This window comes from Fusarium fujikuroi, chromosome FFUJ_chr06 (assembly GCF_900079805.1).
Source record: "Fusarium fujikuroi IMI 58289 draft genome, chromosome FFUJ_chr06".
Lineage (NCBI taxonomy): Eukaryota > Fungi > Ascomycota > Sordariomycetes > Hypocreales > Nectriaceae > Fusarium > Fusarium fujikuroi.
Genome location: NC_036627.1, coordinates 636,022 through 662,692, shown reverse-complemented (window position 1 = coordinate 662,692; position 26,671 = coordinate 636,022). Strand labels below are relative to the sequence as shown.

The 26,671-nt window shown below is 50.1% G+C and overlaps 7 protein-coding genes; 1 reads left to right on the top strand and 6 right to left on the bottom strand.

Moving 5' to 3' along the window:
* Positions 1–612: 612 nt before the first annotated feature.
* Positions 613–2,477, bottom strand: FFUJ_05573 (uncharacterized protein; the record flags this gene model as incomplete). XM_023578799.1 has 2 exons in its annotated part: positions 613–1,976; positions 2,045–2,477. The coding sequence occupies 2 exons, from the start codon at positions 2,475–2,477 to the stop codon at positions 613–615; spliced, it is 1,797 nt and encodes a 598-aa protein (XP_023431749.1).
* A 6,636-nt stretch (positions 2,478–9,113) lies between these two features.
* Positions 9,114–10,396, bottom strand: FFUJ_05572 (related to peroxisomal membrane protein peroxin 16; the record flags this gene model as incomplete). XM_023578798.1 has 2 exons in its annotated part: positions 9,114–10,120; positions 10,177–10,396. The coding sequence occupies 2 exons, from the start codon at positions 10,394–10,396 to the stop codon at positions 9,114–9,116; spliced, it is 1,227 nt and encodes a 408-aa protein (XP_023431748.1).
* Positions 10,397–11,321: 925 nt separating this feature from the next.
* On the bottom strand, positions 11,322–13,714 carry FFUJ_05571 (uncharacterized protein; the record flags this gene model as incomplete). XM_023578797.1 has 2 exons in its annotated part: positions 11,322–13,311; positions 13,659–13,714. The coding sequence occupies 2 exons, from the start codon at positions 13,712–13,714 to the stop codon at positions 11,322–11,324; spliced, it is 2,046 nt and encodes a 681-aa protein (XP_023431747.1).
* A 2,161-nt stretch (positions 13,715–15,875) lies between these two features.
* On the bottom strand, positions 15,876–16,459 carry FFUJ_05570 (uncharacterized protein; the record flags this gene model as incomplete). XM_023578796.1 has 2 exons in its annotated part: positions 15,876–16,314; positions 16,362–16,459. The coding sequence occupies 2 exons, from the start codon at positions 16,457–16,459 to the stop codon at positions 15,876–15,878; spliced, it is 537 nt and encodes a 178-aa protein (XP_023431746.1).
* A 3,827-nt stretch (positions 16,460–20,286) lies between these two features.
* On the top strand, positions 20,287–22,399 carry FFUJ_05569 (related to endo-beta-1,3-glucanase of the cell wall; the record flags this gene model as incomplete). XM_023578794.1 has 2 exons in its annotated part: positions 20,287–21,145; positions 21,192–22,399. The coding sequence occupies 2 exons, from the start codon at positions 20,287–20,289 to the stop codon at positions 22,397–22,399; spliced, it is 2,067 nt and encodes a 688-aa protein (XP_023431745.1).
* A 645-nt stretch (positions 22,400–23,044) lies between these two features.
* FFUJ_05568 (uncharacterized protein) lies at positions 23,045–23,906 on the bottom strand (the record flags this gene model as incomplete). XM_023578793.1 has 2 exons in its annotated part: positions 23,045–23,687; positions 23,734–23,906. 2 exons carry the CDS (start codon positions 23,904–23,906, stop codon positions 23,045–23,047), a joined length of 816 nt encoding a protein of 271 aa, XP_023431744.1.
* Positions 23,907–25,293: 1,387 nt separating this feature from the next.
* FFUJ_05567 (uncharacterized protein) lies at positions 25,294–26,260 on the bottom strand (the record flags this gene model as incomplete). XM_023578792.1 has 3 exons in its annotated part: positions 25,294–25,558; positions 25,611–25,848; positions 25,900–26,260. 3 exons carry the CDS (start codon positions 26,258–26,260, stop codon positions 25,294–25,296), a joined length of 864 nt encoding a protein of 287 aa, XP_023431743.1.
* Between the last annotated feature and the right edge of the window lie 411 nt (positions 26,261–26,671).

Here is a 26,671-nt window from a genome sequence, read left to right as displayed (position 1 = left end):
TCCCCTACATTCCTCAAATCAATCCCATATATTTCAGCCTCTGACGCACTCATTCATTCAAATCCGTCCCTTCGGGTTCTTTATTCCTTTCTTGCTTGCTTCTCTCTCTTCCTATCATATCCTATCTTACAGCATATGGCTCTCCAGCGTCGCTGTAAATGCGCACCAACCTCAATGCCAGTACACATCCTCACTCACTAACCGCCGGTTTTTGTCCCTATTCAATCCACCAACCCAAGTTACTCCCATATATTCTCATCCATCAATGACATAAAAGGAAACAAAGGACGACAGGAGAGCTGCATCACCCAACTCCACCTTTTTGATCCAGGACCAGGACATGATAAGCCCAATACATTTCTTTCAGCCTGCCGTGACAAGATAAAAAAACAATCCAGATGCCCTCACCTGTCGTCGCGATGAAGGGGTATTATCATTATCTACTAAGGAAAAACAAAAAAGGAAAATGCTTGCAGGAACACCAAGAGGTCCGCAAGGGTTGTTGCTGATTCGATTCAAGGAAAACGTGGGGGAACCCAAAACTGGGCTAGCAAATCAGATGGCTCAGTTATGTCCAAAAGTCAAAGAGTGTGTTGTGTGGCTAGCTTAAGCTCATGAGGTAACGCGAGGGTCATTGAAATATTGCACCATTCCCCAGCCACTTGTGGCACCGTCATGCTGCTGGCCATGCTGCTCGACAACAGAGCCTGTGAGACTCTCCCAGTCGTCAAACAAAACAGGCGGTGCTGCTGGCGAGTACTCAAAGTCCATCATTGACTCACCAGCGTCGTGGCCCTGTGAGTGAGGGGGTGGTGGCAGCTCACGCTTCTCGAGCGGAGAAGGCGCTGGTGGCGGCATCAACGGCGATGTTGAAGGTCCCATCGGAGAGTGGGACGAAGAGTCTGGTGACGGTCTTGAGGGTGAGGGGAATTGTTGGGAAGGCACCATTATCGTGTTTCGGAACGGCGTGTTGAATTGGGTCTGCTGAGGGTCAGGTGAAGGCATCAGAGACTGATGACCTGCGTGGCCCTGGGTAGGCAGCGGCATAAACGACATTCGTGGGTCGTGTGTAAAGCCCTGGGGTCCAAGACTGGCGTGTGAGTACTGAGGAGAGGGGATTGGTGCCGAGGTAAGAACGATATCGGCTAGGTTGTACGCAGCGCTGACAATATACTGAGCTTCGCCTTCATCTCCAGAGAAGAACTCAAGCAGGTCCTGGAGTTGGCCGGGGTTCTCATTCTCGAGGAAACCTTGGGCACGGCCAGTCTTGCTTGGGTGCCAACTGAACTGGGGTCGTCGGCCATTGTACTCGGCCTGCTTGCTCACAACCAATGCATCCCAAGCCTCGTGGATCAGAGGTTGATGGAGGAGACCATACACAACACGGGAATGCATCCAGTCACCCTTTGTCATACCCGACTCGAAGTGTCGAGCAACGTGTTCGACGTGGCGCTCACGGGCAGGGTGGAGGGCAGAGCAGAAGCCACAAGCCCAGTACTTGCGCTTTCGGAGGAACTTGACCACCTTTTCGGCGTGAGGGCAAGTCTTGCACCCGTGGCACTGCTTGTGATGCTGATTGAACGAGTTGGATCCCCAGAAGCTGCGGTTACATCCAGGCTCGGGACAAGGATACTTGCGCCAGCGCTCGTGAAACTCATCCTCGTGGCGCTTCCAGTCATACTTGCGCTTGAAGCTGGTCTCACACGAGGTGCACCAATAAATGTTGGTCTTACCAGCTGTGCCGACCGGGGCACTCATGGGACCGAGTCCGTTCAAGGAGCTGGAAGGGGGAATAGGGAGCGGCGCCTGAGATCGGTTGCAAGTAGAGGCGGACTGCCAAGACATCGAAGACTGTCCCGAGTTGGTCGACCAGATGGAAGCATGTCCAGAAGAACCGGAGCTCGTCGACGAAACGGAGATGCGAGGGCGATGGCTAAACGCAGCTTGAGGGGGAAGAAACATGGCTGAGTTGGGAACTTTATTAGCATCAATGTTAGCAAGTTTCCCGGGGCTAAGGCTTCGTTGTTGGGCAAGCTTCACGTACAGTTCATGTCCTCGGAAGTGATTTCATGCTTAATCTCAGCCAAGGGGGTCGTGGAGGTGGATGAAACGCTATTAGGGGTCGTCGTTACTGTCTGGATACTGGGGCCGTTGGAGGCAACAGGAGGCGGAGGAGGGCATCGCATGGGTGGTGGTGGAGCAAGCGAAGCAGTAGAGGCCGTATGACTCGGGTTGGGAGGTTGCTGGCTAAAGGGAGTCTGCTGAGGTTGGGAAGGAATCGTAGGCATGGCTTGCATGGCTGTCATCGCGCTGAGGTTCAAGCTGAGGCCATGGCCGCCATCGACTAGCTGGTGGAGAAGCTCCTTGGACATGCCTGAGTCAATCAGGACCTGGAGGTTCTTACGGGCCTCGGCGAGAACATCCTGAGGGTTCGCGTCGTGAGACTGCTGAGGCGAGGGACTCGGTTGCTGCGACATGTTGTGCTGTTGGAAATCGAAATGCTGTTGAGGGCTGCTGGTCTGACTTGAGTGTCGCTGATTCTGGTTCTGTCTCGGGTCCATGGGCTCCGCTCACATGGAGGGAAAATCGGAAATTCGAGGTGAATCAAGATGAGCAAGGCGATGATATTCGAGTTTCGTCAGCTGGTTTTAAAATTTGGGTTGGATATAACGCGGTTGTTGAAGCGAATGTGGTTGAAGTCGATGGGTGATGAGCTGATAGATAATACGGGGTAAGTAAGGTAGCGAATGAGTTGGTTCCGTCAAATTTCGGGAACGATTGAACAACGAAGGACAAAAGCGAGAGTCTAAGGTCCCAAGACCTTTGAGCGAGAGTGGATATGAAGCAAAAGAAACAAGAGAGAAACGAAAGAAAAAAAAGGTTTGGTGACGGTTAGCTTGGAGTTGTGAAGAGACGACGACGGGAGAGGATGGAAGATGATGGGGGATGGGGAGGGTAGTGTAGGAGTAGGCGCAGGCCGCGGCGACAGCGACAGCGACAGCGACAAGCGTTGGTTGGTACAGGCTTGCTCAGTCAGGTACTTTACAGGGAGTGCCTCTCTCGTAGGAGTGGGAGAGTGGGAGTGAGGAAGAAGCTAGACTAGGGGTGCTGATGCTGGAGTCTTCCTAGACACTGGGTCCTGGTCGTTCGGTACAAGCACAGTATCCGCCGTAGATTGAGAGATCAGTGGCTGATGGGGGGAGAGAAGACGGAACGATGCTTGCTTGCTGATGGGGCAGAGATCAGAAAGGGAAAGGGGCGTGTAGTGTAGCCAGGATATTTCTCCGACTAATTAATGATCGCCTTTGGTGTTTTGTGTGCCTTTTTGTGTTTTGATCGTACTCCGTAGGTAGGTGGTGTTTTAGGGGGTGCGACAAAATTGGTCTGTGTAGCTCTGTGCTGCTGCAGTAATTGCGGCTGCCGACAGCTAAGCAGTGCGCTATCGCTGGTGCTGGAAGGAGCTTGTCGCACTGAAGAAGGGGGGCGGGCCCGATTTGGAGCCCGTGCTTGAGGCGTCGTCGGTTTGTGATTCTGGCACCACTTGCTCGCTCGCTCACTCAATTCAGTTCAATGACTGTCTGGCTGACTGACTGCCCCAAAAAGAACAGACACCCACGAGACTGGGACTGGGGCAGAACCTAGAAAGGAGCAAATGGGGTCGAAAAATAGAGCTTGAACCAACCAAAATTGTCCCTGGTGTTTAAAATGGGGAACCACTTTGGTTAGGTTCGGGTACCTTGCTGTTGCGGTCTTTTTGGGGGCCTGTTCCTTTTTTTTTTTTTGGCTGTATCAAGCCCCGTCCCGTGCTGTCCGGCTCTTGAGCCAGAGTTTCACAAAAATTAATGATTGATGACGAGCCGCGATGGTTTCCCATGTGGAAATGAAGAGGAACGGGAATCCAAGATCGAGTACTCACTCACTACCCGTGTCGGGTGAACAAGCTGCCCCAAAGATAGAAGAGCCTATTCTCCGTGTGAGAGTGTAGATAAAACGACGGGAGAGGATGAGTGAGTGAGTGAGAGAAGCTATGGATGATGTGGAGGAGGAGAAAATGATCCGGGGGATGGGATCGAGGAAAGATCAAGGATAAGGTAGGAGATAAAATCGACAGGTACAGTTGAATAGTGACGTGACGTACAGGAAGGATCCTATTGACTGGCCGTGACTGCATTGCCAATGTACGCCTGCTTACCTTACAGCACGTTGTGCTTCACTACCGAAGTCCCTATTCGCGGATGAAGCCGTTGTACTGTCGAAGTAATGTAATGGAGAGCGCTACTGTCATCATCTGAATGGCTCCCGTCGATTCGTTTCGATAACCGCTCTACTAAGCAAACAGCGACGATCTCGCCTTGCTCCTCCATCCCCCTCCCCATCCCTATCCCTCTCCATCTTGCCTCGTCTCTCAACTCATCACGATCTCATCTCTCTGTTTAGAGCGTCATGACAACGAGATCTCCCCTCTCTCGCGCCGTCGACCGACAGGCGGGACCTGATGGGCGACGAGACAGGCACATCCTTGTTCTGTTTGGGTCGAAGCGGCACCAGGGGTCAATGACGAGCCAAGGAGCCAGGACAGGGGGTCTTGCAGCAGAAACCGGCCTAGCCAAGACCAGAAGCCAAGCCAAGCACCAAGCCAACAGGAGCCGGGGGGGTTCAGAACCAGGTCCTGGCAGTCAATCAATCCCAAGAACGATGGATGGCGGGAGCTTTGGGTCAAAACAGCCAGCGACAGAAAAGGCGCCAGCTCACTTGTGACATGACAGCCAGCCTAGCTGAGCCAAAACATCTCGTGATGGTGTATCAGTGTGTGTTGTAGCCATACAAACACAGAAAGACCTGTGTTTCACCACATATTGACTCTAAAGATAGCAATTCAATTACCTGTCCGCCTGCTTGTGTTCAAGTTGCGTTGTCGCTTCAATGCAATGTCTCGTTCTTGGCTAATCAAGCAAATAGGATTGATTGCCCCTGTCCCGCGCATCGGCTGCAGGCACAGAGCGACAAGAATCGACATGGGGTCGTGTTCGGGAGACCGAGAAGCGAGAGTCCTATCTGTCATTGAGAGAAGGAAGGCCGTAATGGCCGTAATGAAGCTGTTCAGAATGCGAATTTCCCATGACACGAGCATGGCATATGATCCACAGAGGAAAGATCCATCGCCCATGAACGATACAATAAGGCGGCGCCCTCTACCCAAGCGTCCTTGTGCTAAAGAGCCCGGTTGCTGATCCTGGGCTGTCTATTTCCAAATCCCTTCTCTTTGCTCCGGGGTTTGGCTCGATCAAGGTAGGATACTCCGTGGCACGTCCCTTGTTATCAGAGCTGTTTTTGCTAGCTGACGATGATAGGGATTACCACGTTTTTCTGGCAATCTCTGGAATTGATTCAGTCAATCAGATCAATTTAATTTTGGCCACCCGCAGGTCCCGGAAAGGCACAGTTCTTTAAGCCACCCAGGCCAAAACGTGCTTCCAGCCTTTCTGGGCGGAATGCTGATCTGATCTGGCTCGAACCCGGAACCCGCGCTGTAACAGCTTATGCTCACCTGAAACACCAACGGCAAGGAACATTGGGTAAAGCCAACAGCCATCGATTCAAGGGTCGCGATCCAAAACGGCCAGCCTAGCCAGGCAGAGAAGAGTTTACTGTGCACTGGAATGAGACAGAAGATAACCGTCGACGCCGCCCGTCGAGCGTTTCGAAACGGTTTTCCGCCAATCAGCCACTACAAGTATAGGTCCGAGGGGAAGGCCCCGACAAGAAAAGGAGCAACATCCTTGGCTCGAATGATGTCGTGTCCGTGGCTCTATGTGAACATGGGTAGCGACCGAAAAGAAGAAAAGAATAATTACTACTGTACCTAGAAGAGGGTCTCTTTAAAGGGTTGGTTGTTACGCTGAAAAGAGTTCCGCTGTTGGGTTACGGCGACTGTCGAACCCAGGCATGGATCATGACATATGCCGGGCCAAGACCATTCATTCAAGTCATAAATGACCAGGTAACGATAATTCACTTCGGCCAAGTCAGCATTCAGCATCCGGATTCCAGCTCGATTTCAAAGCTTCCAGGATGATCAAGCCTGTGGCTGGGTCTGAAGCTGAGGCTGGAGCTGGGGGTTGGGTTGGTTGAGTGACTGGACTGGACTGAACTGGACTAGCCTTTCTGACCTGTAGTGATTTATGGCACCATCGTGTCTGCAACTCAACGTCGCACCTTGACGCCTCTTCCATCAGCCCGGACTGGTTTCTAATTAAATCAAACCAAGAGAAGAGAGCAACGCAAGGGGCAGACGAGCAACGTTGTGGTTGGATCTGCTATACAAACAATAGCTACAGTGAGTGAGTCGGATAACTCTAGCTCTTCTCGACCCCTGGATCGCCGCTGTCATCATCGTCATCGCTTACCTATCTCCTCCCGTCTTGGCCTCTCCACCCGCAACGAACGACAGGCAAAGGCAGGGCCCTCATTCAGTTTGTGTTTTCGTCTGCTCCCTTTTTTCGAGCGAGGCGAATTGACTGGTGCCTCTCAGCACTGTAATTGAAGTTCCCCGGGCCATTAAGCAAGCAAGCAACATGATGACTAGCTAGGGTCTTTAATGCGTCCCAGCACAGGGGTAAGCTTTTACTGGCGCGGCACATGTGGAAATTGCCTGACTCTTGTCAGGACGAAGACAAACCCGGGCTTAAACGAGCCCAACCGAACAAACACAACAGCCTCAGCTCGGTTGTCTGCATCTGAATCTGCATCTGCATCTACCTACTGTATCTGCAACAAGAGGAAATACTCCGCTGCTGTCAAATCATCAAAAACTTGTCTTGGCTGAGAGATTAGCCAGAAGCTAGCTAACTAGCAGTAAAGTTTGGGTCACTCACGCACTGTCCAAGTTCGAGAAGCTCGCTCGCTCTTACGTGCATCATTTCGCGTATCACGACTCCCCATGTCCCGCCCCCTTTCGCCGTTGAGCATGGCATGGCCATTCTGACCGACAGAAAGAAAAGCAACCATGACGATCCAGAGGTCGAGAACCTTGATGATGACGATGTCAGAGTTGCATCCCGCCTGACAAACGCTCTCTTGGTGCCGATTACATAGACTAGCAAACATCTCATTACCCACAGTTCACGATATTGCTCACCCGCGTATAGAGTTATATTTTTCATGGTCGCATCGTTACTGGTCCTTGAAAGTTTATCCATATCTGTTCTAGTCAGGGACCAGAGGTTACATATCATCATCATCACATGAACCGATCAACGACGCTATCATGTTCTGGGCATGGTCGCCGAGACTCAGGGTCTGTGCTTCTAATTTCATTCAAGGGCACAAAGTCACGAGAATTGATTGACGATTTCTCGTCGAGTTCCGCTCTATCAGAGACACTTATGCAGCCATCGTGTCTAGCTTGGCCTACTTGTGTTCTTCAGTGACGGCTAAAATCTCCTTAGGCACATATCCACAGCATGATTCATTTGCGGATCCCATTTCGTATTCCAGCATTAAAAGCAGATCATATGCAACAAGCATGTCGCTCAAGACCCTTTTCTAGCCCATTTCTTGGGTTCGTGTTTCTATGTTTGAACATGACCACTGTGTGTCACTGTCACTGTCCCACGTCGACCAAAACTCTTTCTTGTCGTAATAAGCTCTGTGTATGTACGTCTGTCTGCGTTTATTTTTAATTGTATCGTTGCTTTTTAGTCCTCCCGCATTTCCCGTTCAGCCCCCTCTTCACAGAGAAAACCCCAACGTCAAACGTTTCACCATCCTTGGCTCGGGTACCTACGCACCGCGCAGCACACAATTACCCAGCTGAGATAGCCCGGAGATAAAAGAGACTGAGGCACAGTAAGAAATAGGGGATGAAGGGTTTTTTTTTTAAGTATGGTACCTTGACAAACCTTGCTCGGGAACAGAACGTTTCTATACCAAAGGAGCGATATACCGTCTATACCCTGCCCGTTTGGTATATATAAAAGGGCAAATATGTATTGCATGCAAGGGACCGAGTAGTACCACGTTTTTTCGCGAGATAACATTTCCGGCAATTCGTTCACCGTCTCTTTCGAGAAGATGTTGTCTCTTTTTTCAGCTGAAAGATTCTCAACAACAGAAGAGGAGTGAAAAGACTGTTGAACACACACAACAGCCCACTGCACGCTCCTCCAAATCAACATGAAACCAGCCTCCAAACGCACCGGCTCCGAGTGCGCCACCTCCTCCTCCACACCCCGGCACCTCCGTCTTTCTCTATCGCAGGTCTTTGGCCGCGCAAAAGCTGCAGAGAGCCGAACGGAATCGGGGTCTTCTCTCCCTCCTTCTTACGGATCCTACGCTGTAAGGTACCGTTCCATCTACAGGGGGTTCATGTTCTCGGCCGAGCACTGCCACGCGCACTGGAGTCGAGATGGCTCGAGTTGAGTTGAGTTGAGTTCCATTCGCTTGCCTTCACTTGGCCTACACCCCGCTCCACCCCCTTTCCACTAAAACGTCACCGATTTTCTAGTCCCGATCCTAGTTCGCCGTTACTTTTCTTGGATGATTACATTTCGTTTCCTTATTAAACTATAGAAAGAAGAGATAGAGACAAAAAGTAACTCGTACAGTGATCAAGGTGTAACTGATCGTCAGGTTTGTGCTCTCGTCCGTGCGAACCCTTGCGATCGCCCATCTTAGACACCCGCACCACCCAGAGTTGGAAGCCCAAAACCCGATCAGGGACGATCAGAGAAACACTATGCCTGATCGCTCCGAATGGGATCGGACAGGAGGGCTCCAACTTTCGATCTTAGGCTCGGGCTTGGGGCTTTGGGGAAAGACCAGACCGCACGGGCAGAGCTGAAGAGCAATCGTGCAACACCGGCGCGAGAGTTGTATTCCAAATCGGGTGTTCATCAAAGTCAAAGTCAATGCTCGAATGGCTAGCCACTCTTTGCCCATCTGTCGATCGTATATGCTATGCCCCGTAATGTTTACTTGAAGAAAAACGTTTCCAAAACGTCCAGTAGCCGAGATCGTCAGCCGAAATGTCTCGGCGAAGTATAATCTTCAATGTACTTGAGACAGCATGGTCCGCTCTCCAAACCAAGTTGAGTGCAGAGAGTAAGTACACATTATGCGCTCGTGCTAAAGTAGTAATTCTCCCAGAGGTACTCGTAGTCCTCAAGGATACCACCAATGAAGGAGGGCATTCTCTTTGTTACACCTCCGACGACTCCCTTGGTGATGTTCTCGTATGCAGCGCCCCTCATCGCCCACCAACCCATGGCCCAACCACGCTTGCTCCATTCTTCCCGCTCAAGGGTTGTGGTTCGTAGCCCTCGGTCTCGTAACTGCCGGGCAGCATACTCGACTGCAAAGCCGATCAACCAAGGGGTCCAGTTCTTCTTGTCGCCACCTCTCCTGATGTTGTAGGCCATGGCTGAAGCGTAGATAAGCGGTGACAGGATCTGCAGTATCTCAGCACCCTGGCCACTTCCCTGGAGTTGATTGAGGAGCTTGGTCGCGGGCTTGATGTCGTCAGCTGTAAGCACGCGTCCCAGCAGATACGAGCTGATGTCTCCTCCCTCTGGTAATGATGGTAAGCTCATTCCTGTTCGGGGCATGGTCCATTCACGCTCGTGCGCGGGTTTCATGTCCCGCGAAGATCCTGACGCAGAGCCGTTCACCGAAACGTCGTCCATGAGTTCACTTTCACTTCGGTACGCAATCTCTTCCTCTTCATCTGCGGCCGCATCTTCAGGGATAGGCTCACGTTCAGGCAGCACGGGCGTGACGAGTGGACGCGACCGTGTGATGCGCAGGAGCAGAAGACGGCAGAAGGCCTTAAGTGCTTCCAGGATCACGACTACCTTCCACCGTGACTTCTCGCCACCTCGTCGTTTGGCTGTCATCTCCCATAGCATCTCTGTGTAGATGATCATTTGTAAAAACATAGCTATTCTTCGGTATGCACCACTCCGTTGAGTCCAGTATCGTGTATATCGAGCATGTGCCGATGGCATGCTCGCCATCGGCAGACGCGCGATGGCCTTTTGGAGGAGAGAGTCATGGTAGAGAGATAGAAGTTGAACACCAGAGTGGATTGACTCTGATGCGATTTCGGCATCGCGGAAGCGGCCTGTACATTCGTTAGAAACAGTTCCAGCCTTGAACATTCGCCTCAGAAGAGCTTACCTGGAATTATATACGTCAAGCTCCGTAGAGCGCTCTCAATTTGCGACACCTGACCGGCATTCTTGGTTATGAACTCCTCGTACGTAGACAGCCACTTGGGTGGTAATGACAGAATGCGACCGAGCGAAGGTTTCTTCTGTTGTTTATTCGTCGTAGCAGATGGTAATGTAGTAGAATTCGCAGCCGAAGCAGGCACGTCGCGCTTCAGAGAAGGGTCCATATTCTCTGTCTCTCCAGTCGGTCGGCGATGATCGGACAAGGGGGAAATAGCGATATTAAAGGAGCGGTGCGCGCGTGAAGTCGGTCGTTGGCGGAATTGAAATCAGTCGCCAGCCATGACGCGCTATCAGCGGTGTTGATAGGAACGATGATGGTGATAGTCGGTGATGATGGAATGAATGGGTGGGAGAGAGGTGCTGCCAGCTCAGCTCAGCTGCGTTGGGCTTGGTCTTGGGGATTCGCTTTGGCCCCCCGAACCCCGAGGCACAGGCACGTCACTTTCCGTCCAGGTGCCTCGCCCAGAATGTGGAGGTGGCGCGTGCCTGAGGCCGACGACCTCGGCATTTGCGCCGAGGTAGATACCCTAAAGTTGGCAGTTGAAAGGGGTGGATGAATGTGAGAATAACGGCAGATAATAATATATGACCTCAAATTATATTCGTATAATATGCTGGTATTTATTGAATAACAATTCACTTGTAATTCGTCTCAATATTATGGTTTTGCTATCTGTTTGTTGACCAATTGTCGATTTCACATGTGAATGGCACGAGTCGAAGAATTACAGCAACACCGTCAAACTGATAACAATACACAATAGTAAATGTTGGTCAGACAAAGTAATTAAGAGCAAGATTGCACTTGTTAGCATTACGGCAGAAGATACAACTCAGTAAGAATATTATACAGGTTCAATTCACCATGAATCACACAATTGGGCTGGTATCGTCATTCATCTCCTGAGGTTCACCAGATGCTATCTCAACACGTCTAGATAACATCAAATTACGGACACCAGCACCTCTTAAAACAAGTCGTAAGATCCTATGGTTGGCTATCGTCGTAGCCTAAAAGCACGTACGCCAAAACTCCTACGCTTGCTATCTACCTTACCCAAATCCTCCTCTATTCCCATCAAAACTCCCTTAACAAACACCCGAGAGAATCGACACCGACTCCGAGATAGGTTGTCTATGCCAATTCAACTGCCCATCCTCCCCAACCATAAATGCCGCCACTTCCTCGATGAGCTCCCACTCCCCCGTGCCCTGATTCTTCTCCGCATACCGAAAGATAATGTTCATCCCCAGATCCTCAAAGACGAGCTCTCTCCTCCTCAGTCGTAACCACTGCTGGTCTTCGTCACCCTCCGTTGCGTTCATAGCTTCGACTTCGAGGTTCTTCAGAGCGATGGCACGGAAGACACGACTGTCGCGGAGGGCGTTGCGTATGGGGTATTTCCCTAAGATGCGAATTGCGTCTTGCTTGACTTCTGGATCGCGGCAGCCGAATGCTGAGACGAAGAGGGGCCATGTCCAGCCTGAGTCCATTGCGAAACCACAGTTGGGACGCGATGCGATTAGAGTCTCGGCAATGGCGTTCAGCTCCCGGTATTGTGGCGTGAGGTCCTTTGCTGTTTCGACACCAGAGTATCGTGGCATGGCGGTGTAAATGTAAAGGATGAGAAACTCGATATGGAAGTTGATCGCTTGCAGATACGACTGCTCATCGTTCTGACGATTGTCCTGTGCTCTTTGAAGCAATGGACTGAAGGATGTCGACCATCGTTGAAGCCAATGCCTGGATTCCTCCAGAAACTTTGAGATCCTGGGGTTTTGCCTCACGCTGTCTAGCTTTATTTCCAGTTCCTTCATATCTTTCACTTTCGTCAAAGCAAGCTGTGCTGTTGTGGCTGTCAGAAGAGGAATGTACTGCACAAGCTGCCTCTGCAGTAATGTCCAGTATCCATGGGCTTCGTCCAACGTGCTGAAAACAGCGGGCATATCTTCAATCACACTGATGTTGGTCTGCTTCGGCCTGAAGTATGGAGAGTGCTTTGTAAATGGCGCGATACCAGGGGGTCTTTGTGGAGGTGCTCGCGGAGGTGTCTGCTGGTCTGACATAGTTTGCGGACTCGCTTGACTCTGTGGACTTGGAAGACCAACCGGTTTCTGTTGACTTGAAGTTGCGTTCGCCCATGGTGTACCAGGCTGACTCGGTGGACTCGATACCGAACGAGGACTGGCCGTTTGTGAGGGAGGAGCCTGGTTTGCGGCGACTGCGGGCGGTTTCGGCGGGAAGAAGAACTTCTTATACGACCCCATGAATGATCGTGACTGGAGTTCCAAGGGCTTATAGCAATCAAGAATCTCCTGGACGAGCGCTGGAGGTGCAGGGGCGATTCTGACAAGACCGGGAGCTTTGTCGGTACAAGCCGCAAGCTCATTTAACATGCTGAAGCCGTGAGTGATGTGCTTGAGAGCCGCTGGCATGTTTCCTCGTTGCGCTTCGAAGCAGATGAAGAGCAGAGACGCCAACATCGCTGTCCGTAGTCCTTCTTTCGTCGGTCTAGCCTTGGCTTGTAATTGTAAAGCCTCGCAGTAGTAGACAATTGCATTGAGGTAGTGCTTGTTGTCGCCCGCGAGTTCATTCCCTGGCGAAGATGCTTCAAACTCGACATTTGAAGCTTTACGTAGTGCGCCTACTGCCATAGCGGCATACCTCAGTGATGGTTCCTGTAGTGTAAGTTGAGGCATTGTAGTCGTCCATAATCGTGAGTCTCCGAGTCCCCCACTAAGGAACCCAACACTAAGAGCCGACCACTCATCAAAGTAAGATCGCTGCTCACTACTTGTGAAGCAGATGGTGTTGATTGCAGGTTCTTCGGGGATCGTTGGTGGTCTTGCTTTCACAACAGCCGTTGAGCCCGTAGTAACCTTAATCTTGGACGTTGCGCGGGATTTGGTCGCAGAGTTCGCCGTTGCTTTTGATCTTGAGGCTGTTGAGCGCGGCCGAGGTTCGGTGGCGCTCTCAGCGGGTGTAGCTGCTGCGTCGCCATAACCATCGCATGAGCCTCGCCATTTTAAACAATTAAGACAGGCTGGTTTCGTCTCGTCACATTTGACATGTCGCTTTCTTCACGATGTTAGTGCCGTTCTTACGCCATCTGCACCCCAAGGAATTGAGTTCATGCGACCAACTGCATGACACTTACTTGCCTAAGAAGCCGTTAGTAACAGACTCAGGAAAGACATGTACCGAACTCACATGTAGCACAGCCCGTGCGAGCTCTACTTGAGCTTCGTCTTGTATGTCGTGCCCTTGTCTCAAGTGCAAATCGATGCGTACCGGCCCTTGAAGCCGTCGCATTTGCATTTGCAGATCTCTCAGTGTCTGTACCTGAAGAAGAACTAAAAGACAGAAAGGAAAGTCAGTCAGCTGTGCTCGGATCCATATTGTGTGTGACAGGGTTTCTGGCTTACGGCGCCGAGCTGCTGGATCGCCCTCCAGTGATAGGGATCGAGAACTGGATCTCCATGATTTACAGGTACCAGGGGTTCCACCAACAAACGAAACAACAAAACCCCAAGACAGAATAGACACGGCTTGTTGGTTCAAGACTCGAAAAGGAAGATCGTTTGTGTGAGGAGAAGCCCGCTCGCGCAGAGACGAGAAGCCGTTCTGGTAAAGTAGAACGGACGGGGGGGACCAGCTCGGTACTCGGTTTTGGAGCTTACAGGGGACGGGCCTTGATGTACCGACCCAATACTCTGCTGTGCTGTGCCGTACCTGGCTAAGCCAAACCTAAGTGCAGAACCTGTCGGTGGAATCTTTCAACGTCAGCGGCGTTTGTCATGAGGTGAGACCCCGAAATTGAGTGGGATGATAACAACGACAGGCTCCAGGAAAACAGATTATTTCCACGTGTGAAGAAACAACGAGTTCATTAACTAAAGAAGAAGCAGGGGGGAAAGGGAGAAGGCGAATGTGGAGAGAGCCAAGCAAGATGAAGCAAGGTTTATCTTTGTTAGTCACCTCCACTAGACGTTGAATTGACTTTTGAGGAGATAATCTCGATAATTGAGCTGAGTCTTTTAAGACTGATAGCTAAACTTACAATCTTTTGACGTGTCTAACGGGATCTAGAAGCTCAATTAGATGTAACGGCGGTTCCGTTGATCGCTGGACGGGCGAGGCGAGACGGTATGGATCAGGATGGGCTTGGTTTAGCTGCCGGGTTGTGGAGGGGGGCCTGGGTCTGATCACAGCGGGGATTGAGTTCCTTGATTGGATGATTCTGCGATGATTGGTGTAATACGGCGGTTATTGTGGTTAAAGATAAAAACTTATGATATGGATTCTGATACTGATATCTCATCTCTCGGCATTCAAAAGCTGACTTGAGATTATTATAAATTACATTACGGCATGTTATTCTGCACATGTGAAAAGTAATCAGCCCTGCTATAATAGTTTATGTTTTAAGTAGATGAATCCTTCCAATAACGAGTGCGTCATGAATTAAGAACAAGAACAAGAACAAGACTTATTAGCAGTAGATGGCGCGTGGTAGTGGATACCTCTGAGATCCGCTAGAGCATGGAAACGGGTCTCGGCCCAGACTTGAAGAATAACTGCCGTTGCTTCCGAAGACAAATGAGGAGAAATAATGCCCAAACAAGTGTTGGGAGAGCCGGAGATTGCTGCATTGGGCACTGAAACTGTCATATTTAGCATAGCGAGAGCCTTTCCAGGTGTCTCAAGATGAAGCTTAGATATACTTGAAGCCCCCACGCTCAATCGTCAGACACGCAACAGCCATTGGAGAGAGACCTTTTACTGACTTTTCCCTCAACTTCCAACCATCCATCACACTTCCCAGCGGCCGCACTTTGTCCCATCATCCATAATCCAAGACCAACCCTGCCAATCGACTACTGTCCAACTTCCCCTCACTAGTGGGGAGATCCAGGGACCGTTGGAGGCGCTTCAGCAGGGGTGTCAGAGTTCAAAGTCGCACTGCCGAGACCAGGAGGAGGATTGAGTTCATCCCAAATCGAGGGATTGCGACGATCATGGTGAAATCCATGTTTCAATGCTCGATCCTACAATTAAAAGGCGCATCGCGAGGCATTCTCGAGGATGCAGACTGTTGTGTTGCATAGGGCTGAGGGATCAAGGCTGGATGATTATGCCTCGATGGGTTGCATTGCATTGCAGTGAACCATTGCCACTATCTTGAAGCAAGTGGCGCACATTGATGCCCAAGTGTACACTGCTTTACCTTGATGGTTGCTCATCGAGTCTTCGGTCAGGTCGTTTTGTATCACCTTTCACCGTGTGCGACACTACAGCCTAGGATTCATTGACGGCTGCTGATGTTGGACCCGTGTTGCTGACATGCCCGATTACATCCGGAGCTAAAGGTGAATAAGTCCTGCAGATCTACCGGCATATGAATGCAGCTATATGAACGCCAGGCATTTATCATTCTGCCAATCATTCAGACCTCACCTTGCCGCTGGGCGTCGAGCGAAGTGAACCTCAACCGATCTTATAACCCCCCTGGCCATTAGCCTCACATCTCACTGCACATGGAACAATTGACATGATCCGTTGGTTCACATCATTGGCATTAACTCATTAAGCCATCATAGCTAATAATACATATCGCTCCATGTCGTCCGCACAGCAGACATCTAAGCGCGCTCACTGGCAACCTGCTCAGCTTTAACAGGCTCTCTATCCTCCGCACCAGGATAATCCACCGCATTCTCACCACCCTTTCCACGATAGTTCGTAGGATGATCCCGGTCCGCACCCATATCATGAATAGGATCAGATGGGTTCGCGCCAACACCAGTAAGACCAGAACGATCCTTCTTCTCCCGACCGTGAAGCTCCTGGCTCGTCTGCCCAGCGGCAGGCTTGCCTAGACCGGTGTGTACATCAGCAGATGTAGCACCTCCGAGTGTTGCGGAGGCAGACACGCCGCCTGAGGCACCGGGGGCTTGGGCGGGGACTTCGGTCTCGGGGTTAGGCTGGAAGGTGTTCTCGGGGGGGGGCTGTGCCGGCGGGATGTTGCTCGGCGTGGAACTCGGGGACGGCGTCGTTGCCAACGAGAACTCCGGGCTTGTGCTGGTAGATGTGAGTATGATGTATCATGGAGAGAGTACTTGTATGACGATTGACTTACGCCCTTGGTTGCGAGGGGCTCAGCGGGAGCGACCTTGCTTCGGAACTCACCCTGTTGGGGAGTGGCAGACTCGGGGTTCATAGACATGATGATTGTGTTGTTTGTGGAGTGTTTGAAGATGAGTGTTCAATTGAGCTTTGGATCTTTGTGTGTAATCACAGAAGAATTATAAGAATGAAGAGGATAAAAGTCATGTCTTGCACGCTGTAGGGCTACATATAAAGCATCGTGATGCTACATCTACACATGTATGATGTCAACATCTTCATCGTCGCCATGACATCACTCTGTGCGCACCGGACGAGATCCAAACATCGTAAATACAATCTACATCGTGTCTGTTGAAGAAATCACTGTATATCGCCTCTGTTCAAGGCGAAATCGATCGATAAAGATATTCAGTGGGTGAGATATGTGGAGCGGACGTCGGAGTTTTGCTCCGCTTGAGAGCTCGTTGGCTGGTGTTGTGGAGGAAGGCCCTTGTATACAACGTCATATGTCCTTGGCTTGTAGGGAAACCGACGAGTTTTCCATGTATGCTTATTTGGTTTACTGTGTGATGCCGGCTTTGAGAAAGGAAGATGGGAAGATTTGCTTGAAGGCTAGCTGGTGTTGACGGAAGACCCGGTCACATGAGCGGGTTTCTCCAAGACCTTGGGCGAACAGATGGTATAGCAAGGTCGCGTGTTGTGTTTCCTTGTTCCCTGGGTCGGTGCATGATCTAGATCTTATTGATGATCGGGAAAGGCCATTGTGATTGGCGGTTTGTATGTTGGTGATGCTTAAATTGGTGTTGTTGACAGCTGGCCAATTAGCATTAGCTTATTGTAACGACAACCATGAAGGTAGAACATATGTGTTGATGACTGGATACAAGTTTGAAGTGTTTCTCATGATATCAGATCACGACGCACATATACCCTCCATGTTCTCAAGTATGCTGCAAGAGTCTTGTGGATGTTCTGGCCTCTCGGGTTCGGACATATGCTGAGAGGATGCGATTCGTCAGGCTGCAAGTCATCCAGGTCCTACCATGCTTCAACCGAACCTCTTCTTTCTATCGAAAGTCGCGACATCTGCTGAAAGGTCTTGTGCGCTCTGAGCACAAAGTCCACAAGCTGTCATGAGGCGGCGGCATCTTGGTGATGAGGATGGTCATGGGGCGACTACGAGTACAATGTATAATAAAGAATGACTATTTCTACCGAATGCAAGCTAAACCAATTGTGCGCATCGTGTATTAGGCTTGAGTGTACATATTGCGGCTGGCAAGTATCGATTGAGTGATGCGAGCATTGAGGAACAGAGATGGTGTACTGGGAACGCCCTTGCAGGTAGTATCTGATACGAAATGGAAGCCTCGCCAATGTCTAGAGCAATACGACAGACCCAAATATGGTTGCGACATGGCTTGAGAAGAATTTCTGGTACCTCCGACAATGGACGGCGCAATGGTTCTTGGTTGTGAAAATTTCACAGTGATGGGAATTGCTTCACAGCCTCCAAAGCTCAGCCTCTGGTCGAGCATGACAATAAAGAAAGCCGTGAATATATTAAATAAACAATATTGCGCAAAGCACCCAGTCCACACTTCTCAACTAAGCAGCGCAATAAACATTTTCTTACCAGCCTGGCGTTGTTCGCCCACTTGCACTGAATATCATATTCATGTTGTTCTAATTGAAGTCAGTTACCCTGCATCTCTCAGCACCGGCCACATCAAGAACTCTCAAAACGACCAGAGCAAATCAAAGCCGCCAGTTCATGCCCCCAGCTGTCAAGGGATGCAATATTGAGTACTTTGACGTCAATGCAAGACAATTTTTGCACTTTGTGCACCTCTGGCTTGCGCCTTAATGATGATGTACATATTGATCGTGTAACGTTCCACGACAACCTCTCAGTACGGCTGAACCGCGATCAAGACGCAAATCCGAATGCAAGGGATTCCGTCCCCAACCGGAGATGGCTTTTTCGTGAACTTCGGTCTCAGAAATAGGGGTCTCGACGTTAACATTCCGTAGATGTCATTTCTTTTTTTAAGCCTCAAGGGTCCATGGCTAATTCCATTTTCAGCCACCAGCAACCATTTTAAGTCACGAGCATACCACCAATTCAGCCTTCAAGCGACCCGACAGCTTCAATTTGCTGACAGGGAGCCAGAATTGGTCTTGGTCAAATCTCGTGGGGTTTTGTCATAAATCGCCGATGACCAGTTATTTAGCGAATCCTTATCGGCTGAACTTCTGAAGCACAGAGCTTTTTGATCGACCAACGGTGTCGCATAGAAAGCCTCTCAGGCGAGAGGATCGCCGATAAACAAACAGTGTCGCACCAGGGAGACAAGGAAAACTGGGAAGAATACCGGGTCACAGAGGATCCTTTAATCTGCGAATTGTGGTACATAAACAAGATAACAAAAAGACCAGAGTTCTCTTCATAATTCTCTGTTTAATCTTGCGAAATAGCGCCTGGAAGCTGGTTAATATGATGGCGTGTTGGTGGTAGCTGTGCCGCTGGTGATTATGAGGGCGATAAATTAATATTATGGCGACGCCACATGTTGAGACCCGTCTTGCATCGATCAATTGCGGCTGTTATCTTGGCAGCATTCATCTCCAGCCTCATGACTTTCAAGACATTTCTGTTTCTGTTTCCGTTTGTTTTGGTTGATCACTGGATAGTCACAGCTGAATTCTCAGTGATTCTCATCGCCTCTCCCTTCTCTGTAACCCTCGAGGTTCCATGTTGATCGTCAATCGACAGGCTAAAGTCGTATTTTACAGGGGGATATAATCGAGACCCAACTGTGCCATGTTCGTACAGGACTGACCCTCGTCGCTTGTTTGAGTTTTACGATGAGGCCATTGTTTAGCAAATTAAGAATCGATTGATTGAGGGTTTACGTGGTCATTCCTGTATAATACGAAGTAAGTGAGTTTGGGAATAAACGGCGATTAAACTAGAACAAAGAAGTTCGCCCTGGACTGAGACAGTTTCCGAATATAGATCAAGGTTCTGAGGACGCGCAACACGCGCATCCATCCATTATGGGAAGATGGAGTTGGCTTGACCAAGTCAAGACAAGTTCAACCCCGTGTTGATGATCTCACACACCACTAGAGGATTTTCCAACCTCGTGTCTGCCGTTGCACCCGTTTTGGAGGAGGCTGTGCAATGAACCGTTTCTGAAGGGTATTTGCAATTGCTATTGAGTGTCAAGTTGAATCAACAATATTAATGACATTTTTTGTTAATTTGCAATACAATATCTCTCGTATTATCAACGAGGTAAATGCTCTTGGCCCTGGTTCCAGAACATCTGCGTCACGGGTCCCGCCTTGGCCGGAATACTAGGGGCCGGTTGCCGGGGAGTCCAGGGCGGAACACCCGCTAAAATGGGAAATTCCAGGTTATCGGTCCGCATCCGGTGTGGCTACCTGCCCCCCCATTCGCTCCTTCCAACTGGGCCGTTACAGTTGTAACAGCGATTCATTGACTTGACCTTGACTCTTGGCTGAGCTCTTTCTACTCTGGTCCTCGTCACTCCATCTTTTTTTCCCTCTCTTCAGCTCCATCTCCGTCTCTCGCAATAACAAGGCAGAAAGAAAGACTCGCTCGGGTCGGTCGGTCTCTTTATTTCCACTCGCTCAGCTTGTTTGTTCCTGTTCCTTGCGCTTCTCCAACTCTCTCGTTTTAACTGCAAATTATATCTCGCCGATTGATCCACCTTCTTCCAAGGTGATCCCCTTGAGGCGGCGCGCCCGCTGCTGGCATCATCGATCCTCTTGGCACTGCCTGCTCTCGAGTTGTTGCAGTCACCTACCTTATCGCTATCTTTAGCAGTGTCACACTGCTTGAACCTGCCTGCTCCTCCGCCTGGATCCAGATTTAATATCCAACCATTACCCACAATGCAGAACTACCACGGGGATCCCTACGAGAGCGAACCGCTCGACTCTCATAATCGCTACGATTCCTCTGCCCGAAGACCCATCCCTCCTCCCCATAGTTATTCACCTTCTGCTGCCCACTACGACGCTCCCCCGAGATCAAATCACCCAAGAGCACATCCCGATTCTTCATACAGCCGTGTCCAAGGTGGCTACGACGACTACTCTTCTCACGGTCGCCCAGTATCGCCTTCGCCGTACGCTGGATCCGCTGGATACGACAGTCCTCGACGACCATCGCCTCAACAAAACGACCACGGTTATTACGGCAACCAAGGCTACAATAACTACGGAGGTGGCGGCGGCGGACATATGGGGTATGATCACCCAAACTCCCATACTACACCGGGCGCAGACAATTTTGGAATGTCGGCATCTGGTGGTATGACCGGAATTGCTGTTAACGTTGCTGACCGTAATCCTCGCTATAGCGGAATAGGCGCAATGGAACACTCCAACTTGCCCCCGCCTCCATCGCGGACTCAGCAAAACCCTCATGGCGGAAATGGAGGTTACGGTCACGGTTACGATTCTCCTCGGGGGCCACCATCAGCTGCGACATCTCACTTCAACGGTAGCGATCCCTACATTGATAACCCATACCCCGGATATACGAATTCGCGGCACGGTAGCGACAATCTTGGCGTAGTGAATCCTAACGACATTATTGACGATGGGGACGACGGACTTGTGTATGGAAAGAGCCAAAGGAACTCAATGCTTAGCCTTTCCAACTCCGACCGCGCGAAGAGGGGTGCCTCTGCAACCGCTGCTGCGGTTGGAGGTGGTGCGGCTGCTGGCGGCCTTTTGGGTGGACGAGGTCAGTATTCGTCTACCAAGTTTGCGCATTTGCTAATTAGGTACAGGCGGAAGCTACGAGATGAATGCGCGGGAAAAGCCTTACGGTTATGGCTCAGACGATAAGGACACTGGGAGGAGTAAGAGGTGCAAGTGGCTCATCATCGTCGTGGTGTTCCTCGTCATCGTTGGAGCTATTGTTGGTGGTGTCGTTGGTAGTATGGTGAACAATGGCAAGCACGACGACAGTTCAGCGAGTTCGGGAGAGTCAGCTAAGGATGACACCAAGAAGAACGGCGATCTTGGCAAAAACAGCGCGGAGATCAAGGAACTTCTCAACAATCCCGACCTCCACAGAGTCTTTCCCGGCATGGACTACACCCCTCTCAACTCTCAGTATCCCGACTGTATGCATAACCCACCTTCTCAGAACAACATCACTCGCGACGTGGCCATTCTGGGTCAGCTTACCAACAAGATCCGATTGTACGGAACCGATTGCAACCAGACGCAGATGTTGATCCATGCCCTCGACCGATTGGAACTCAAGGATACCAAGATCTGGATGGGTGTTTGGCTTGACAAGAACGAGACAACCAACGATCGACAGATGGCACAAATGTGGGACATCCTAGATGAGTATGGTGAGGATCCTTTTGAGGGCATCATCATTGCCAACGAGATCCTCTACCGTAAGGAGATGAACATCACCACATTGGCCGACATCTTGGACGAAACCCGCACGAAGCTCGACAAGAAGGGCATCAAGCTCCCCGTTGCTACCTCGGATTTGGGCGACGACTGGACATCTGAGCTTGCGACGGACAGTGACTATATCATGGCCAACATCCATCCCTTCTTTGCCGGAGTGACGGCATCCGAGGCTGCCGCCTGGACCTCCAACTTCTGGAAGACCAACAATGGAGATTTTTGGAAGACGGACACGAAGAAGAACATCATTTCGGAGACAGGCTGGCCTACCGGAGGCGGCACCAACTGTGGCTCAGCCACGACCTGTACCGAGGGATCAGTTGCTGGTGTTGACGAGCTCAACACCTTCATGGACGATTGGGTTTGCCAATCTCTCAAGAACGGAACCAACTATTTCTGGTTCGAGGCATTTGACGAGCCTTGGAAGGAGCGGTACAACACCAAGGGCAAGGCTTGGGAAGACAAATGGGGTCTGTTGACATCGGACCGCGAGCTCAAGAAGGGAGTCAAGATTCCCGACTGCGACGGCAAGACGATCCAGGACTACAGCATGTTTTCCTCATAAACGACTCGATGCATTCACGACATTGCTCAGCGGCGATTGATGTCTGAGTTTATGTCAGCTCTGCGGATGCGAGGGCATGCATTGGATATATAACCATCATCACAACACTCAGCATTTAATGTCTTGTCACGGACGGAGTTACGGAGTATTAGGGAAAACAGGTAAAATGTTATGCCCTCTATATGTTTTTTTCTTGTTTCGGATACGCCTGGCACGATTGTTTTGTAGACGATGGAAATGGAAGGCTGGCTTATTGTAACGATTCGCATTGCGAAAGTATATAGTTGATGGAGGAATGGCTAGGACAAACAATACAAACATTGGCTCAACGATTGATGTGTGGTTTGATGAATTGATCTGTCATGTGAAGTATTGATGTTTGTTGCAATGAATTGTTCATTGATATACCTAACTGATGGGTATCTTGCCCGTAGGCGCTGCATATTTGTGTCGTCGTCAGTCGTTAGAAGCTAAATGGCCAAGCAAGATGTAAATAACGTGCTTCGATGCGCCCATCCCAAGCATTCGTGCCAAGCAATCGCCCACGTCCTTATTCCCAGCAACCATGGCATTAATCGCCCGTATGAAAACTCCTCATCTCCGTCTCCCAACGCAAACCCGACTCCATGTTCTCCGTCGCAAGCCTCAATTTCCATGCTGGTACATCCCATCCCCTTCCTCATCCCCTCCCTGCGTCTGGCTTCTAGGCGTGAGAGGTCCGGGATGCGGATAGGTGGCGGCAGACAAGCCCTCGATCCCCTCAACGGGGTAGTTGAACAAGCCAGGAGAGACGGAAGCTGACTTTTCCATGTCGGTGTTCATCATGTCAATCGTCCCAGCCTTGTACATTTCTCGCTCGCGAGTGATCTTGGCGACTGTCTTTTCAAGAGTGGCGATTCTTTGGGCGTACTGGCGAAGGGTGTTGATGACTCTCTCCATGTCTTGCCGCAGGTCTTCGTTAGTGTCCGGGATGGCAAAGTCGAAATCTGGGGGAGAAGCACGAGCACGGGGCTGGGGGATTGGTAGCGGTGCCTGGGCGATGTTGTACGGAGCTGGATTGCCATTGTAGGGACCTGGGTTTCCGTTGAAGGGATCCGGGTTCGCAGCATACACGCTCTGGGGCGGATTGAATGCAGGGCCGTTTCCCGCGTACGGCATCGGACTGGGAGCAGGGGCTGGAGCAGCCATACGAGCACCCGCGAGAAGACGGCCGGCGACTTCGCGCTGAAGATGAAGCGTCACCATGGCGCTGATGTCAGTCCCGCAGGGAACCTTGCCGAGCTTCTGTCTACAGATCGTCAGTTTTGGTCAAGCAATTGAGGAGAGGCGGCTACCTCTTGCGCATAAGAGCGTCACATGTGTCTTCGAGAAAAGAGCGTTTGAGTCTTTCGTCGCCGTAGATGTACTCTGGCTTGCGAGTTGCGCGATCGCAGACCTGCCAGAGTGCCTGATACTCTGCTTCGCGGGCGGCTTTGTCAATCTTTGCCTCTGGGAATGGAGATGCCATTGTGAGAGTCGTTGATACTAGCTTGAGTTGTTGGTCTAAGATTGTAGAATCTTTGTAGAATGTTGATGTGATTGACTGAGTTTTGTAAGTTGGATGAAGGAAGACGAGAAGAGACGGAATTTATAAGAGGGAGATTGAAGAGGCTGTGAATCACTGTGCGATGCGCCTTTAGACGAGACTTGTAAAAGAGAGAGGATTGTTTAGGGGATGTTATGGCGGATTAGAGGAATAGAGGAATAGAGGCAAGTTTTTGAGGAGAGGAAGGGAAAGATTGAGAAGTTGGGTAAAGGTTAGTGGAGAAGAGGAGGAAGTTAGAGGACTTATGGGGATGGATTGAAGAGATTTGATGAGTTGAGATGAACTTGACAAAGAGAGAGATTGAAGGGACTTACAGGAAAGGTCAAAGTCTTGAATATTAAGGTGCGCGACGATGTTGGTGTTGGTGTAGGTGTAGATGTAGATGTTGGTGGTGAGTGGTCGAGTTGGAGTTGTTGATCAATTGAGGATGATGATGAAAGGTCGAAGTGAGGATGAAGGGTTGTGTTGAAGTAGATGAAAGAGAGAATTAAATGGATCAAGGCAGATGTCGAAAGGTCGAAAGGGAATGGTTGCGACAGTTGAGTTGAAGACAGGAGCCGAGATCGGATGTTGGGCTTGATGTTGGAAGAAGAGAGGGTGAAGAGTTGAGTTGAGTTGAGTTGAGGTTGATGGAGAAAAGAAAAGAAAAGAAAGGAAACGCGAAGGAAGAAGCTGAAAGGTTGAAAGGGGATGATTGCGGCAGTTGAATTGTATACTGCAGCCAATATCTGAAGTTGGGGCTGATGATGTTGGAAGCAGTTAGAAGAGAGGATGAAGGTCGCGTTGGGTTGAGGATGAAAGATTGACTTGAAGAAGATGAAGAGAAAAGAACTGTCGACAACGAACTTGAAAGGTTAAAGTAAATGACTGCGACAATAGAATTGAAGTGTGAGGGCAAGTTATGAAGATATTGAGGATTGATGATGATGATGTTTGAAGAAGATAGAGGAGAGGATGAAGCGTCGAGTTGATGTAGACGACGAAGAGAATTGGAATGGTCGCGACAGTAGAAATGAAGAGTGAAAGTCAGCTGCTGTTGAAGATGTTGACGACTGTTGATGATGTTGCATGAGAAGTTAGAAGATCATGAGATGTGGCCGAGGGAAGATCAAAGAGACTAGAGACATTGGACATCATAGCGCGACATTAGATTTACTAAGGAGAGAATGTGTGAAGGAATTGAGCACAATAAAGGAAGCCCATCAGTGAATGGAGCACAGTCTTCGCAGTCACCAGCAATCGAAGCCTAAGACACAGACCATCGCGAGACATGAACAAACACTCGCCAATTAACAATTACCAACAATGATTAATTAATAGTAGTAGTCTCAAGCTTCTTGACCAACTCCTCCTCCCCATTACTATCCTTCTTCTCATCCCCATCCTCAATCTCAACCTCCTCAATCACAATTCCCTTCCCTTTACCCTCACCCTCACCCTTCTCCTCGCTCTTGGGCTTCCAGTAGATACTCGTCGTAGAAAACGCACAGTCCAGTCTCTCCTGGGGAAAGTCACAGCGTTCATATGACTTGTGCATTCTCTCCACGTTCTCGATGTGCTCGTCTGCAAAGATGCTGTTCCCAATTAGCACCAGCCCATCAACTTCATCTTTGGGGCATGACTTACTCTCCCCAATCATCCCAACTAGTTCCAACAAACAGCGCGGGAAGTTCGCCCTCTAGCGCATCGTTGTAGACAGGTCTGTAGAGATGAACGCCAAAGAAGAGCGTCTTCTTGTCAACCATCTGCGTACCCTTCGGATCATCGAGAACAGTGTGGCCGATAGTCTCAAGGAACTTTTTGTCGGAGGCGCTGAAGGCTGGGTCTTGGAAGAATGTCTCAATCTTGCCGCCCGTGATTTTCTCTGCATTCATCAGCACCGTTCACTCACAAGTCATAAACGTAGTAGACGTACCCAGTTCTTCAACCATGATCTCAAAAGCCGCAAGTTGCGCAAACGTGGACCTCTTGCCATCAAGATTGAGCCCATCATTCGGATCAAATGTCCCGACGCCAAGATGAACCGCCTTGTTAATCTCTGTCAAATGCGACACCTTCGCCTTGACGAGCTCACGGAGACGGGGACAGGAGTACGCTTCGTCCTCCCATCGTTTGCGATGCTGCTTGTAATCCTTCTCCAAATCCTCCGGTGATCTCAAACCTTCTGTCTGAGGCTTTACGTGTCTGGAGGAGTGAGATGCCGTGTTGGTTCGTCTGTTCTTGCGGCCCTTGCGGACGACTCTTGTCCAGTCTGAAGAATCCTGTGATGAAGACATTGTGAAGTGAATCTCTGATAGTAAAGTCAAAGTCAATATGCAGAAAAATATTAGTAGAAATGAAGTGAGACAATGAATCAATTGGAGCGCTTGCGTAAAAGACGGGGAATAATGGTGAGATGATCACTTATAGTGAGTCTCTCAATGAAGATTGTCGTCAAGATTGAGATTTCGAGACTCCACAGGGCTCGGTGAACTTCGGTGAAGACAAGGTGAGTTTTGAGATGTTAGTGGCGTTTTGAGTTTCAGTGCTTAAAAACGATGGGGAATAAAACTCCGACTGGTCTGTCTCTGCCCAAGTTATATAGCCCAGCGACGCCATGATTGCTATTTTGTGAGATATTTGCTATTATCGTCGTTGCTGTCGCTTGCCATGCCCATCCCGTAAGGCAAGGCACATACATGCATGAT